Source organism: Leptonotus elevatus, chromosome 1 (genome assembly GCF_054856555.1).
Source record: "Leptonotus elevatus isolate MCC_2025b chromosome 1, RoL_Lele_1.0, whole genome shotgun sequence".
Classification (NCBI taxonomy): Eukaryota; Metazoa; Chordata; class Actinopteri; order Syngnathiformes; family Syngnathidae; genus Leptonotus; species Leptonotus elevatus.
In genome coordinates, this window is record NC_141239.1 from 24,070,200 (window position 1) to 24,086,956 (window position 16,757).

The window sequence follows — 16,757 nt, forward strand, 5'->3', positions numbered from 1 at the left end:
GTATTTTAGCAGTCTCTGACTACTTTAAATTGGTTCTGATTTCTTCCCCAAATGCCCTAAAAGTCACTTCTGTGCAGGGTTGGGAAGGTTACTTTTAAAATGTAATCCATTACAGTTACAAGTTACCTGCTAAAAAATGTAGTTAGTAACGTAATCCAATTACCATAATATTAAAGTAATGTAACTGGATTACTTTTGGATTACTCCAATATTGAGTATGCTCGTGAAGACAAAATAAATATCACCTCAATATATATTCTATACAATGTGCCCCAGCCTACAAAGAGAAAAAATCCTTGTGTGATAAAAAAGCATGTAGGCTATTGATTGATTGATTGATTGGTTGATTGATTGATTGAAGGCCATGTGCTGTTTTCGAACTGACACTGATAGCAAACACACCTCACAGTTTGATAGATAGACCCCTCGGGCGTGCACGCTCTCTCTGTCTCTCTCGCCCTCTTTCTCATCGTAGAAATTGTAATCCCTCGAAGTAATCCCCATTTATAATAAATGTACCTGTAATCTGATTTTTTTTTTTAATTCCTGTAACTGTAATGGAATTTTTTTTTTGCAATCTGATTACGTAACGGCAGTACATGTATTCCTTTACTCTCCAAGCCTGCTTCTGTGTGATTTTTGTGTTCTGGTTGTCTATATTTTGATTAAGATATACTCCAGGGAGAATCCAAATGAGAAAATAGAAGAAGGGAAGTTCAACATAAGGCGCCATTGTTACATTGTCTCGCTTTGTCGCAATCAGAGGCAAAAGCCATATATATGTCATCGTCATAGTTAAGCTGCGTCTCTGTAATAACGTTGTCAGTGGGAGGACGAAGCATCATATTGGGCCACATGAAACAATGACAGGTCGCAGAGTCCAAACAGCTCATGACCTCATCTGCCCCCCCTGAACACAGCACTACCATGTAGAAGGGAAGCGAGAGGCTGACGTGTTGATGTGTACAAATCCAAAAAAACAAAAAAAATCTTCATGCATCATAGACACTCACAGAACCCACTTTCTCACTCCACCCACACATGTGCACAGAAGTACTCCCTCACAAGCTTTTATGTCAGAGTCAGAAACTCCGAAGTTGATTCTGAAGAGAGAAGAGAAGTTGAGACTGTTTTTTTTCTGGTCACAATGGAAGGGTGGAGGAAACTTCTGCTTCTGGGTGAGTCAAAACTGATCTCTTACACAGAAGCTTCCACGGAAAATCAACTGTTTTCAGTGCAATAGTGCTATAAACATTTGAAATGGAATTGGTCATGTCTCTAAGGAAAAGCTTTTTTCATTTGCTACAATCAGACAAATATCCTTGTTTTTACTCAATAGGTGGTTTTCTTGATGATCATTGTTTTTGTTTTTTGTTTTTGCGAGTGGCTGGGCAAAATCATTTGGTTTGACTACCTTGTAATGAGTCCTGCCGAATCTTTTGAAATTCTATACGGACAAAAGTGTTAGGATACATGGCCAATGGAAGAAGTGAAAACAAAAACTTGAACCTTGGTTACATCAGACCATAACAAAATCTTACAAAATACATGAGAGAAAATATATTATGGTCTGACAAGGTAAAGGCCAAATCTTTTGGGCCTAATTCCAAAAGTTCCAAAAGCAGATCAAAAAAACCTTCAGGCATCTGCTAGATAGGAGAAGAAAAAACATTGAGCCATCTTGATTGGAATCATGGAGAAAAAGTTACAGCTAACAAAGTCTGTCAGTCAGTCCCAAACGAGCACCAGCACACAAAGATTTGCAAAAAAATGAAATTAGCAATATAGAGTACAAGCAGGAAAATACTACACAGAATATAATTCAGCAGTCACCTTTGTTGCGACCTCATATGGCAGCTTAATGGAGGAGACAACTTCATCCTTCTATTCCATGCCAGTGCTTTTTATACAGAACAGCGGTCCGTGTTTTTAACAGGCCGCTTGTAACTGCTTCCAATTTTCTTTTTCATGACATGAGACAAGATGTCTGTAGAAATGGTCTTCTACACCAAACTCATCCAAACAAATTTGTGAAAATTGCTGTACTTGCATTCAGAGGTGGCAACTCCCGGTCTAGAAAGTAAAAACCCTGACGCAGATTGTTCTCATCGAAGAGAATGATCGCCAGGTGTGTGCTGAGAATTCAGCTAATTGCACTCGATTGGTTCAAAAATGATGTATCACCAGCAGTGTACTTTGAAAGGCATTGCAATTAAGTGTGTTTCGACGAGATTGCAGAAGGTATATTTAAACCTGTGTAGCCATCATAGATACTTTTTGTGACAAAAAAATAAATAAAAATTTAAATACCATGTGAAGTGAATTCAGAGATTTATGTGAATGCATCATACAGCTTTGATTGATAATTGCTTTGAGGACAAAGTACACTAGTACATGTGCGCTCGGCATAAAAACTGATGCATCTTCATTTTTGTGCCGGGGAAAAGTCTAGTTTACCATGTTTGGGAATTTGGGAGGCCTCGCTGAGCCATGCTGGACGTTTTGGGGGACCAATGGTGTTTTCGTGGGCACGCCCCTGCTGCACCTGACAATTGACGATACCTTAGACCAGTTAAAAACATGTCTAAGTTGCGGCGCAGGTGGTGTAATGCAATTGATGTTGCTTTGTGTGGTGGATGTTCATAAATATGACAACGACATGCATCGACCACTCAAATCAAATCAATGAATTGAACACAGTGAACGCACGGACACGAACAATCGAGGTGGATTCTGCATGTAGACAAACAACCATTCCCACTCATGGTCACGTTTACAGTGCTTGTTGTACTTATTATGAATGTTTCTCAAATATGGGAGGACACCACACAAACTCCACACAGGAAGGTCAGAGCCAAGGATGGAACCCCCAAAACTTTATTCACCATGCTGCCCAGTAGTTAAGGAGCCCAACTAATGGGCAACAGCGCCAGCTATCAAACAAACTAAAGGGAAGTGGGAGGATGTGTGACTCTGCTTTCCATCCAACAACTCCCTATCTCATCTACACAACTCACAGAGAAGGCTCTCTGTTCTGCTTTTTTTATGAGGGGGTGGCGGGGGGGCATCTATATACTATGACCTCATCGCATGCAGAATCCGGCTGATAGTGGCTGCATCCCCACGGGGGACAAAACAAACAAACCTGATTTAATGTATTTTTTATTTTTTTGGATGCAGCAAGTAACAAGACGAAGCACTAGAAAATATCATGACATCATGTCACTTAGAAACGAAGGAAAATGGAATCTTTCATTTTGTCCATCATTTGTTGCAAACTACAATAAGTGTTTTGTTCAATTAAACAAAACTGAGAATTATTATCTTTGTAAAGGCAGAATTCTGAGAGTTATATTTTTAATACTGTGTTGAAATGAAGTGCTTGAGTTACAGCAGGCGTTTTTACATTTAAACCACATTTGCAAATGTTTCCACAAAGCTGTAATACATGTTTAAACGGGCCTTCTTTATTTGAGGGCGAGTGTGGCTTCATTTTATGGGGTCAAAAGCGGTTCAATTGGCCTCTTTCTCCCCATCTGCAAATACTTGTTGTTGATCTGCTGTGCTTTAGGCAACCACACTGTGAACTGTGAGCAGAGGATGTAACGTTATATACACATATATATATATATATATATATATATATAGCGTATATGTACTTTTGCACCCGTAGTGCCAGCTGTGGTTTCCTCGCCCATAGGAAGTCCCACACGGCCTTGCAAATGAGTGATGGTGCACACAGCGTATATGGGAACAATCTGAGGAAATGACGGTGGAGAAATGAGGGCATGTGCCTTTTTGGCAAATCTCTGGCACGCCACTAATCCATGTCAAACGTAAGATTTGACATATTTGTGGCTGCGCTTTCAAATTGATTGAGTGAACCACAAGAAGATGAAGGGTGGGCGCAACTTTAACACGTGTGTGAGGAGGTGATGAAATGGAGGATGACAGCAATTTCTCGCCGTTTCCCTTTCAGCTCTGTACCTGCCGTCCATTTTGGTGGTGTCAGAATCCTCCTGTCCCAAGGGATTTAATTTGGTGGATGGCGAATGCATTGGTATGAACATTTGTTTCTATTTATTAAAACAACCGTAGATGAAGTCTACTTAGCAACAAGAGACAAATGTGATTTTTTAAATTAATTTTCTCACGATAACACTTTAACCCTTTTTTCTTGTGTTTTGTGAATTCTTCCTAGCAACAAGTGACAAGAATAGTGTTGGGAAAGTGATTTTTCTACGTGAACTAGTTCATGATTCAGCTCACATTTTAAAATGAATTATTTCAGTTCATTGTTCTTTCTTTCTTTTTAACTAAGTTCCAAAAAAAAAAAATCTTTTTTTTTCTTTTTTTAATGTTGTTGCTTTTTAATTGGGATTAAAATCACAATTAATAAAATCATTATTCAATTATTTAAAAACTTTGCATTTATTCAACCACTAAAACTCAACTACTCAAAACTGTCTAATAAAAAATAGCCTAATGCACAATTTGCATATTCATCCCTTCATGTTGAACACTACTGGTACTTTTTTTCTCAAGTACAAAACGCCCAAAATTTTCCTTCTTGAGCATTACATAACCTTTATCTCTTTTTCGTACTTATTTTATCTTATTTTCACAAGTCTTGGGACTTAGTGGGCTAACCTGGGACCTCAGGGATTGTATTTTGTGCCAGGTCGGGGAAATGTGTGTTAATATAACAATGAAAGCCACTTGAATTTTAAGAAAATAAACATTTATTGAATCTTTGAAAACGCAACTTTAAATATAATCTAAAAGGACGTTGAGAAATGAAATTAGGAAGGAAGTCAAATAAGAATACTACAGAACGTGTGACCTCAGGGAACTTTTTTTTTTGTACTCGAATAACGTGTAATTGCACACCCAATCCCGTAGGTGTCAGTGGCGCTCTTACTGTCAGAGAAAGCACAAGGAGTATTAGCTCCTTTGCAGAGGTGGACTAACTACAATTTTATAGAGTAATAGACAAATGATACTATTTATAGTTGCAGCAGAGATTTGGTGGTCGGGGGCGCGGAACATTTTCTTCTTCCTGAGGGGAGCGTAACAAAAAATAATTGAGACGCACTGGCAACAAGTGGCCAAAATCAAATGTTTTGACTGTTGCATTGCTGCATTTTGCAGAAATTATAAAACTCCCCATTAATGTTTTTGTTGCATAATTCATTCATGAATTCATATTTCCCAAAAGATGAAGACGAGTGCCTCCTCGATGACGACAACATCAGACCATGTGGAAAGAATGCATATTGTTACAACACCCTCGGCAGTTTCTACTGCATGTGTGACGAGGGTTTTCAGACCAACATAAAGTCACATAATTTTACTGTTGAATCATCTTTGGCCTGTACCGGTAAATCATCTCCTCAAAGATACAATTTAATTTCAGATTACTTATACGGCTCATTTTAGCTTTGACCTACTATCTATTTTTTTCCCGCAGATGTAAATGAATGTTTGGAGAACAAAGACATCTGTGGATCGCGACCTTGTGTTAACACCAGTCCAATGTTCTATTGTGGTTGCAATAAGGGATACATTGCCAATGTTCATTCTGACTGCGATGGTAAGATGTAGTTCTCACCCCCCCCCCTTTTTTTTTTTAGCATAGTTTGAAATGTTGTCATTTGCATGCATTTGCTATTAAATTAAGTACACTTGCACAATCCAAAGATGGATCTAACATTCTGCATTTACAAAGTTAGTCGTGAAGTCAAGTGCTATAAAATACATACAATAGTGTAGAAATTCTTTATTATTATTATTATTATTATTATTATTATAGAAATTCTTATATGCAGGTGTGCCTAATGTTATGGCCTGTAGGCAGCAACACTTAATTTGGAGGTGGAGTTTTCTATGTGGAATCAGAGAGAGCTGTGCGATAATTGAGCTTTTGGTATCAATCAATACCAAGTAAATACTGGCGCCAATATCGCCGATACCAAGTACTTTTAGATTCATAAAATATTATGGTATTTTAAATCATTTGTCCTATTAAATAACTTGTTTTTTTTGGTGCAAATTATACTTTCTTGTTATGTTCTTAAATATGTCATAATTAGTGTTGTTCCAATACCGTATTTTGGCCTCCGATACCAATTCCGATGAAGAATCGGCCAACTAAGATACCTATTTACCTGATTTTCGACATTAAAAAGCTGCCCTGAAATTCGTTCAGAGCATTCAAGGGCCAATAGGAAATCACACATCAGTGAATGACATAAGATGCTGCATCCAAAGTCCTATATTAACGTTGGAAATGATGGCATCGGCATGTTACTTGTTAGTACTCGCCGATGCCGATACCACTGTTTTAATTTAGTATCGGGGCCTCTCGGAACAAAACTAGACATACTATAATATCCTCAAAGAAACCGTACCTGGGCTCTTATTGAAATTTGCAATGTAGTAATTGTCTTCATATTCTTAGTCCCTGTTACTCTTCTGCACTCAAAAAGCCACCGAAGTTCCTCTGGTCTAGACACATTACATAAATTATACTTACATGTCCTGCTACACTAATACATAGCTCAAATAGTTGGAGAAGCTCAAACAAAGCATAATATGACTCATTGTAATATTATGTCATTCACTGTAAAAATAATTATTTGCTATTAGCAGGCCGGCATATGCAGGTGTGCTACAAAGCGATTGCACGAGGGACCCTTGAGAAACCAAAATAGATAAATAAATGTAAAATATCGATACTAGCGCTCTGGTATCAATCTGATACTGATACTCACTTTAGTATCGAGTCTATCAATACTTGGATCGATCTGCGCAGCCCTAATGTGGAAGACTTTCCTGTTTACAGATTGATGATTTTTGTCTGTACAGATGTGGATGAGTGTCTGGAGGAAAATATCTGCGGGCCTAATGCGACGTGCGTCAACATGGCTGGCAGTTATTACTGCGTCTGCAACGTCGGTTTTGCAACCAAGTCTGGCAGAAATAACTTCACATTACCTCAAGAGCCATGTGAAGGTCAGCAACGCCATTCGGCTGCGGAGTGCGTCATCAAGACAAATGTTACACCGTACGATGGGTACACAAAAAGTGGATCCACTGAGGAATTATGTAACTTCTGCTAACGAGTGGCAGAGCATTTAGTTGCTCTACCTGCCACTATATGTTGTTGGCATAGGTAGGTACCTTTTCTAGACACTCAAAGACGCTTCACAGAGGAATGGATACATTATTCATGCACTCACACATTCACACTGTGGTGGCGATAAGCTAATTAAGTAGCCACAGCTGCCGTGGGGCAGGCTGACGGAAGCGCGGCTGCCAGTGTGCGCCTACGGCCCCTCCGACCACCACCAAACAATCACACTTTTCAGACACCACTGTGAGTGGCACTGGAGGCAATGTGTGTGAAGTGCCTTGCCCAAGGACACAACAACACAGGGAGAGAAGGGATCGAACAGCTGACCTTCTGGTTACTAAATTTATTGATTTTTGCTGATTTTGACTCTTTTCCCGCATGAGAACAACATGGAAATATTTTTTGGGGGGGTTATCTCATGTTTTTAGTCGCCAGAATAATATGGCGTGTTGTAAACCTATAAGCAACATTTTTAATATGAACATCATGCAAATCAACTTGCAATTGTGATCATGAACGAGAGGTGTTGACGTCATCCAAATGATGTGTTTTATTAGTTTAGACATGCGAATATGTCATGTGCGCTGGGACCATCTATGGCGCTGAAGGGGTTAAATAAATAAAGCTCCCCATTTCCTACCGCATTTGCGCAAGGGTCTCTATAGGAACGATATTTTGACATCTGATTGTGTTTTCTTTAGCCGTGTGTTCAATAAATGAGACAAACCACTGCGGAAATGGAACCTGCCACGTTGGAGCCGGCGGCCCTTACTGCGCGTGCCATGCAGGGTTCACCAATTACAGAAACAAAGCCGCTCGTTGCACAGGTAGGATTTTTATTTATTTTTTTCCTCCGGCATCCTTGTTGAGTTCAGGACAGTTTAATTGACTAAAACTCATTTTGCTTCAGCATTAGACTGCGATGCATTCAAAGACACAGAGGATCTGAAAGAGGTAACTCCAAGCACAAGCACTAGACTTCAAAAGCTCTCCTTGTATTTCGTTCTCTTTAAATGATTCCTACTTAGAATGGCCCCATTGCGCAAGACCTGATGACACAGCTGAAAAGAAGGTGTGCGAACCTGACCAGTGGTGAGGATTCACAAGACTTGGATGACCAGGACCTGCTTTGGGTATTTCTGCTCTTATCTTTGCATTTAAAGTTGCATGCCAAACTGTACTGTACATCTGTAATGAACTCATAAGTCAAACAATGCTCTGCTACTATATCACCAACCTAACATATACTTGGTGGAGTAGGAACCAGTTCAGCTGTATGGAGACACTTTAAGTGAACGTAGATGACAAAACTTTGTAAGCCGATTGCAAAATGGATGACAATGTCAATAACAACAAATTGTTACTCTAAAAAATGTTATATTTTTCTGAAATGTCTACATTGATGAGCAATTACGAAGAGAAATGTTGTCACTATTTCAGTTGTAAATAGTTTCATAGCAGTTGCCAGGTGCACCCCCCTAACAAAACTAAAATATTTTTTTTTCTCACAGAGACTTTTGACACTCATTGACAACCTCTTGTCCACCGGCGCCCTTAATGAAAACCGGAAGGTGTCCATATTTCTAAACCTAGTGGAGAGTGTGTTGAGGCTGATGGGACTTTTTATGAAAGCCCCCAGAGTAAGCCGATCATCCGCCTACACAGGTAATACTGTATGATTTGATTTTTTTTTTTTTTATGATACTACTTTCCCCCGACAGAAGTTAGTGTGCAATCTGTGCATAGACATGTATAGCCCATGGGCTAAGGTCTGTAGGTATAGTGGTAAAAATAAAGTTAAAAAGCAATCTTTTTTCCCCCCCTAATGGATGGCGTGTCTTTGTCCCGCTTGCAAAGTGCAAAAAGTGGCAATGAATCCTATCCCTTCCGGGGTCTGCCCCTTCATCTGGTTTTGTGTAAAAAATTAAATGGGTTCATCTATGGAGCAACTAAGGCTACGTTCACACTGCAGGACGTGATGCCCAATTCTGACTTTTTGTTAAAGCCAATCTTTTTATGTAGCGTTCACATTACAAAAACAAATGCGACGACAACAACAACGCGCCAGTGATGCGACTCGCATGCGCAAAGAGCGCACGTCGAGTACACCCAAAACAATGACGTCACGTTTTGCCACCAGCCAAGCCACTGAGGCAAGCGATTTTTATCAGTGTCATATACAAATTTAGCTGTGCCCACGCACGCTACCGATTGGTGGACTGGTGGACTCGTTTCGCGGACGTGTTAGGAGTTCGATTCATGATTCTTGTCTGTATATATTGTGTAAATTTGGCAGTGCGAACGCCCGCGCTCCTGGTTGGTGGACTGTTTTCACGCTCGCTCCTGGTTGGCTGCTATCCTCGGCTTCCTCGTGCGTCAGTTTTGAACGTGCTGTTCACAAACAGCAACAGAAATCCGTCGGACTTATTTTTTCATTTCATGTTGCCAGAGCAGCGAGGTTGGAAGAGGAAATAGAAATATTTGGGGGAAATGAGGGGACGCTCCTCGACCTCCTCATTTCATTGAAAAGTCTACCGAAGATGACGTTGCGTCATCGCCGTTCGTGATGGACAGTCTGCAGGGCGGAATTTCTACTATCGCCACACGTCAACTTTATGCTTTGCATATATTCACAAACTTGTCAGTATTATCCTTCCCAAGCACTCTCTCCCGCCCGCGCAGAGAGCATATCAGGCTTCTGATGACGTATGAATCGGATGCTTGCGGATGAGCGTTCACAGTGCAGACACATCGCATACATATCCTATTTATATGCACATACGAAAGAGGCCCAGGTCTGGTGTGAAAAAAAATTGAATTGTACCGTTCACACTGCATGAAAAAAATCAGATACTTGTGAAAAAAAAATATATATATATTTGCTTATAGAAAAAGAAAATAACAAAAATGACATTATTACAATCAAATTTAGGTTTTTGTTTTAATTTTCTTTCTTTTGGCTTTATTCCTCCTGCTACCAAACAAGCTTTGGAACAAAATTTACCAACAACTTTTTCACAAGCCTAAACTTGCATCAACCAGGGAAATAATCGCCAAAACAAAAAAATCTTGATACCCACAAATGACAAGAATAAGTGTTTGGCTTCCTTTTGTCAAAACATGTACAGTTTGTAAACATTTCACTGAATAAATTGACATTTTAAATATTTAACACAATAAAATGATCTTGGCTGGTCTGTTGTAACACTTCACCACAAAACATTTGCGTCTTGGAAGAGCATACCTTGGATAAAAAGTTTCCAGTAAATCGATAAATCTCTTTTTCTACTGTATAAATGTGCAACATAACTTTAGCGACGTTCAGCCTGAACTAGAGAAGCCACAAAAAAGTTGTTGTTTTTTAATCGTCCTTGAAATAATTGATCAAATTAATCGCCCATCCCTCTCTCATCTCATAAAAATGATGCTTTATAATGATTACAAATAATAATATTTGTATGAAACAGCCCCTTGACCACGACATATTTACCATATTTGTCTTCAGAAGTGGAGCTGCTTTCCCACAAAGGATCCACGCCACCTCAAGAAATCGTCACATTATCAACTAAGCCAGTTGAGTTGAATATCCACTTTGAAACGGTTTCTGGAGATCCCTCCAAGTACCCAGGTGGTGTTCATGCCTTCACCCAACGACCGCTTTCATTTTCATAAGATGTCCTGTAGATTGTTGTGTTTACGTTGTGACTGTTACAGGCTTTGCAAGCGTGACAATGCTCAGCTATGTAAACATGGAATCCTTCACTGATGGCTTCTATAGTGGGATGAATCCGCAGGCCAAGGAAAGCTTCGTCATCAACTCCAAAGTGGTGACCGTCTCTGTCACTAACGGCAACACCAGACACCTGGAAAAGCCAGTTATCCTAACTTTTAGCCACCTGACACAGGTAACAATTAACTCTTAAGATGATAAATGAAGCAACAAAGGTGTCATTTGCGCCTAAACTCATGTTAATTTATAGGAAATTATACTGAAAATAAATAGACATTCATCATGGATCTATCCCTTTTTAAGGGTAACTCAACAGGAAGTCAGACTCTTGCTCCACCCCTCACTAAGATTTGAAACGGGCGCTCAAAGGGGGTGTTGCCTGGACGACCGTAGGGTTGCGAATGGGGAGAGGGTTGGGCGTGGTCTGGCTGTGATTGACAGCAGCAACTCGCTAAGAAGGCGTTTAAGGAGGTGTGTACGGTGGGTGGCAAGGGCGACTACGTCACCTGGACTTCTTGTGTAATGAGAGGACAAACAGCCAAATTGTGGTTATGCAAGTGTTTAACCTCAAGATGGCACCAAACACAAAGTTTTTGGCGCCAAATTCAAGCTTTCTACAACTAAAATGTCAAAATAACTAGGACATGTAGATAGCATTTACCACTAAATGCAGTACAATACTTATTTGTACAAAATGCAACTAAATGTTCGTGACAATGTCCTGTATTTCATGACATCATTTTTGCATCCCTAAACACAAAACAGGAGGTCAAGGTGCTTGCATAATTATGTGTGTACATTTGGGGTGTGCCCAAAAAATCGATCCTCATAAGAATCGGGATTCTTATTTAGTATGTGTATATTTGTGTGTGCCTTTATTGGGTGCGCTGTTCATGTTGTATCCAATTTGGCCACTTAGGGGCAGTGTGGTTCCACGCGGTCTGATACACTGTTAAGTTGTAGCCACATTAGAGAGTCGAAGGGAAAACTCACGATCAAGTTATTCCAATAAAAGTCGTTTTTTTGCAGTGTGGAGCCGTTCTTTTAAATGATAAAAGTGCCGCGAGTAGCGCACTAATTAGCATTAGCGAGTCAGACTGGATTAGATCGTTACGATTCCTTGAACATCTATAAATTGAAGCAAAAATCATTGTCAATCAAATCATTGTGAATCAAAAATCGCTCTTAATCGAAAATCGATTCTGAATCGAATCGCACACCCAAAAATCATAATCGAATCGAATCATGAGACATTCAAATATTCCCACCCCTAGTGTACATACACTGCACTTTTTTTTTCTTCCAGGTAAACGGGTCTCGCCACGTGTGTGTGTTCTGGAACGCTTCCCAGGGGAATGGGAGCTGGTCAGCTGGCGGCTGCACGGCAGTAGAATCCAACTCTGAATTCACCGTGTGTTCCTGCAACCACTTGAGCACCTTTGCCGTGCTCATGGCCCTCTACGACGTGGAGGTAAACACTCTGGCTGTGTTCGGTGTCCCTAGCCACTAGTGTCCTTGATAGACAGTTGGTCATTTTGTAGTGGTGATTGAATGTGTAGTGAGTGCCATACTGTATATATTAAGGATAGGGAATTCGTGAATGATTCCAAAGTCAGCCTCTTCTCAAGATGCTTAGCAGCATGAGGCTGAGAGATGTTCTTCATCCTCTGGACAGGCCACGTTCGAGTTGCAGGTCATGACATGGGTGGGATTGTCCCTGTCACTGATTTGCCTGCTCATCTGCATCCTGACATTCACTCTCATCCGCTCCATCCAAAGCCCCCGGACAACTATACACTTGCACCTGTGCATCAGCCTCTTTGTCGCCGCCCTCATCTTTCTAGTGGGGATCTCTCGTACAGAGAACCAGGTGAGTAAAAAAAAAAAAAAAAAAAGTTCCTGCCTTCATGTACAGCCTCACTGTATTGTCATTGATTGACTTTACGGGACTAGGGCTGAATAATTTTGAAAAATAATCTTATTACAATTGTTTTTCGTCATCAATTTTGCGATTGCAATTTAATATGCAGTTATTTTTTCAAGGTACTTTTCATTTGTATTTTTTTTAACAATCAAGCAGTAAATTAATCTGTATACATAAATAAACAATATCAGATTTTTTTTTTATACATAAATGTTTTGGGTTGTGCCCATTTTTGGGGCTGGCTTGTATAAAACAACCCAATTTTTTTTTTTTATACAAAGTGACCCAAATTTTTGCAAGTTGGATCATATACATCCATGTAGTGGATTGGTCCATCTTTGACCCAAATTGGGCCATATTTGACCCAGCTTCTTCTTTTTTTGAGTGAATGATGAGCTTAACTGATTTGACCAATACTGCTTCTGTGTCCATCCTTTAGTGTGCCTGTGCAGTGATTGCCGGCCTGCTGCATTTCTTTTTCTTGGCCGCATTCTGCTGGATGTGTCTGGAAGGTGTGCAGCTCTTCCGGATGGTCATTTTCGTTTTCAACACCAACTTCCGGACCCTCTATATGATGGCGGGCGGCTATGGCGTCCCAGCTCTGATCGTCGGCATCTCTGCTTTGGTCAACCCCAAAGGATACGGCACCCAGAGATAGTAAGTATTATAATCCATGATGAGGATTTTCAATTTATCAGTGGGTCACCTTGCAACTAATTGTTCGCTGTTAAATGTGTGTTTGCAGTTGTTGGTTAAATGTGAAATTCATCTGGAGTTTTTTGGGCCCAGCTTGCGTCATTATTGCCGTAAGTACCACAATAATTAATTAAAACAGTGAGAAACCTACTGTGTGAGTTTTTTTTAGTATGTAACAGTGTTTTAAGTGGAAAAACATAAGTGTCAGTACTCCCCTAACTAAATTTATATACACATTCTTACTGATGAAATCTGTATTTAGAGCTTCTGCCGCACTTATTTTATACTTATTGGTACAACCGTACGCCACACGCGGTGGTACTTTTGCTGTAGAGGAAGAAAAAAAAGTGAAAAATACACAGCAGAAAAGTCAATGTATGCTTGACAACGCAAGATGGCCGCCGCCAGCTTCACTTCTCCCTTCAGCATGAGTAGCACAGTTTTGTTTTGTTTTTACATCCGTGGTTTATCAAGCCTGCGAATCCACCCCAGAGTCCGTGGTCTTTTTGAAGCTTTGAGCCAGGACAGCGTGGTAGCGTTTTATTTCACTTTCTTAACTCAAGAGCTGTGGTTGTACACACGCGTTCGGGTCAGCTAGCATTGAGCTAGCATCACGTTTACAGCGGCATGTGCGCTCTTTTCTCGTCAAGCACAGATCTATACAAGGACTGGATTAAGCGTGCGCGTGGTGATGTGATGAGCGCAGGACTTCCATACTATATTTAAATCCGTGGATAAACGGCGCTCACCAGAACAACTTTTTCGGATCCGAAAACATGCATTGTCCATCGTACGGGGACGCTGACAGTACGTTCATTTTGCACGTTGAGAAGTACATGAACGCTCAAGGGAGATTTTTTAGAAGTGCCGAGCTCCGTACCAGTGCGTTCCGGCCCACTTAAAACACTGGTATGTAAATGAGTCCAATTGTTATGCAACAATGTTTTGTACACAAATTTCCATAATGTCTAAAATCTAATTATTGTTGCTTTCCAGATCAACATTTTCTTCTTTCTCATCACGGTGTGGAAGTTGGCTCAGAAATTCTCAAGTCTAAATCCTGACTTAAACACCTTACAGAAAATAAAGTAAGTCAGCATGTGTAAATGATGTGTTATTAAAAACGTTTGAACAACGTGCAAAAATATGTGTTGATTGAAGCTTCACACGCGCCCCTCAATTCTCCCTCCGCGCTCCTTTGTCGCCCCCTGCAGAGCTTTCACCATCACTGCAGTGGCCCAGCTGTGCGTGCTAGGTACCACATGGATTTTTGGCTGCTTCCAACTTGAGGAGAGCACCATGTTCATGTCTTACCTGTTCACCATCTTCGCTAGCCTCCAGGGCCTCATGCTGTTTGTGATGCACTGTCTGTTCTCCAAGCAGGTCAGTCACTATATCATTCAGATGCACTCAAAGCCAAATAAGAGCAAAATTTGAACTTCTTTCAAACTTTGTGTTGTGGATTTTAGGTGAGGGACGAGTATGGGAACCTCCTGTCCAGAGTCGGTTCACCGCCAAAGAAAAACTACTCTGAATTCAGCTCATTTTCCAGCAAACAGCACGTAAGAACTCATTCATAATATATGTTTTCGTTTTCAATGTGACTATAAATGAAGTGATCATTGAACTTTGACACATTGCTTTGCCCATGTCGGTTGAGCTTCACAGTTTAGTGTCTAGCGTAGCTGCTTCTGAATGAGTCTCATTTGAGCAAATCCCCCACAGTAGGACTTAGGAGTACTAGCCCTAAAGATTGAATTCTGGTCTGCTTCAAACCAAAATGGTTGGCTTCCTATTCACTTTCAAGCATTTTCAAGCAAGCTTTGTGTTCAACAAAACAAGCCCAGGTTTCACACTGTGATGACTATGAATATGCAGATGCATTCCTATTACTGTATACTTTTACTGCTGAAAAAACAAATTATTACAATAACCGAATAAGTTATTTTAAAACTGCATGAATCAAATATCTGTGGTCTGTTGTAAATGTCAAAGCACGCTCCTGAGCGATAGATCTCATGGAGGTAAAGTGTTTCATATCTTGCTGACAGAGTCGCCCAGCCTTTGCTGATAATGAACGAGCAATAAAGTTGTCCAGTCGTGACTGATTGGCTTGTCTCTTTTCTTCCTGTCATCCACCCCAAGGCATCCAAGAGCAGCCAGGATACAGGAGAGTCGCGCATCTGAAGAGGCAAGCTGATTTCGCTGTCGTGTGTATTCCACAAGCACTGGCCGGCTGTCTGTTGATTGATCAAGTTTGGTTACTCATCTTATTCTGAATATGCTATTGAATTCCAGGCGATTGACATGTTAAGCGTTATTATGTCTTTTAAATTCAGTGTTCTGTTGCCTACATTGAGAAATTGATCTGTTCAAATGACCTAGTTTCAAATTCCAGGGTATAATACGCAACATGCACATTTCTCCCATGTACGTATGTGGAAAATTGGGTTTAAACCAGAGAAATTACTCCAGGTACTATGTCTGACTACCCCAGAGTGCCCAGAGGATGTAAAATGTGTAAATAAAAGTATTTCTATTTTTTTCTGCATGCATAGCGTGTCAGACTTAACTCACACTGTATGAATGTTCCTCCAAATTACAGCAAACACGTATATTTGCACCATTTCTTTGTCTGTCTATGCTGTAGTGCAATTCACTGTGTCGTGTCCATTTTGTTTTCCTGCTCCACATGTTGTGCTGAAATCTACTCTGGATTGTGTTTGTTTTGATAAATTACATTATTTACACGGTATGAAAACAGTTACGTTATCCATGATATTTGTTTTATTTTTGTATTTTTTACCCTGGTGGTTTAAAAATACAAAATAAAAGAATCAAATATAAACGGTTAAATGTGTTAGTTTTTAAAAATATGTTTGTTATTTTATTTCTAATTTTATATTCCCTATACACAATATTGATTATTTGCCTCATCAAATGCAACCAATGGGGCAAAAATTTGCTTGTCACAAAATAATTAGCACTCACGAGACTTGAAGGTAAGTTGTTTAAATATAACACCGTTGATAAAAGGTAACTCAACACTAAATCAACTTTTTTTGCTGATAAACTGGTGCCTACATGCTGTCTACATGTCTTGGTCATTATTTTTGAGATTTTAGTGCATGTTTTTTGAAAGCTCGAATTGGGGGCAAAGACAAGTGTATTTGGTGCCATCTTAACTCATTCACTGCCATTGACGGCTTTAGATACAAAAATTCATTTGAACTATTTCTGTTTAACATTTTTCCACTTTTAACAAGAGTATG

General features: G+C 40.0%; 1 protein-coding gene across 1 annotated transcript; it reads left to right on the plus strand.

The window, feature by feature from the left end:
• Positions 1 to 1,023: 1,023 nt before the first annotated feature.
• On the plus strand, positions 1,024 to 16,040 carry adgre5a (adhesion G protein-coupled receptor E5a). Its single transcript, XM_086078273.1, has 19 exons — positions 1,024 to 1,178; positions 3,980 to 4,060; positions 5,219 to 5,380; positions 5,471 to 5,593; positions 6,868 to 7,014; positions 7,837 to 7,962; positions 8,046 to 8,089; positions 8,164 to 8,268; positions 8,647 to 8,800; positions 10,641 to 10,763; positions 10,850 to 11,040; positions 12,172 to 12,336; positions 12,541 to 12,735; positions 13,229 to 13,446; positions 13,535 to 13,595; positions 14,482 to 14,573; positions 14,700 to 14,868; positions 14,955 to 15,047; positions 15,631 to 16,040. The coding sequence occupies exons 1-19, from the start codon at positions 1,148 to 1,150 to the stop codon at positions 15,670 to 15,672; spliced, it is 2,322 nt and encodes a 773-aa protein (XP_085934399.1). The 5' UTR covers positions 1,024 to 1,147; the 3' UTR covers positions 15,673 to 16,040.
• Positions 16,041 to 16,757: the final 717 nt, after the last annotated feature.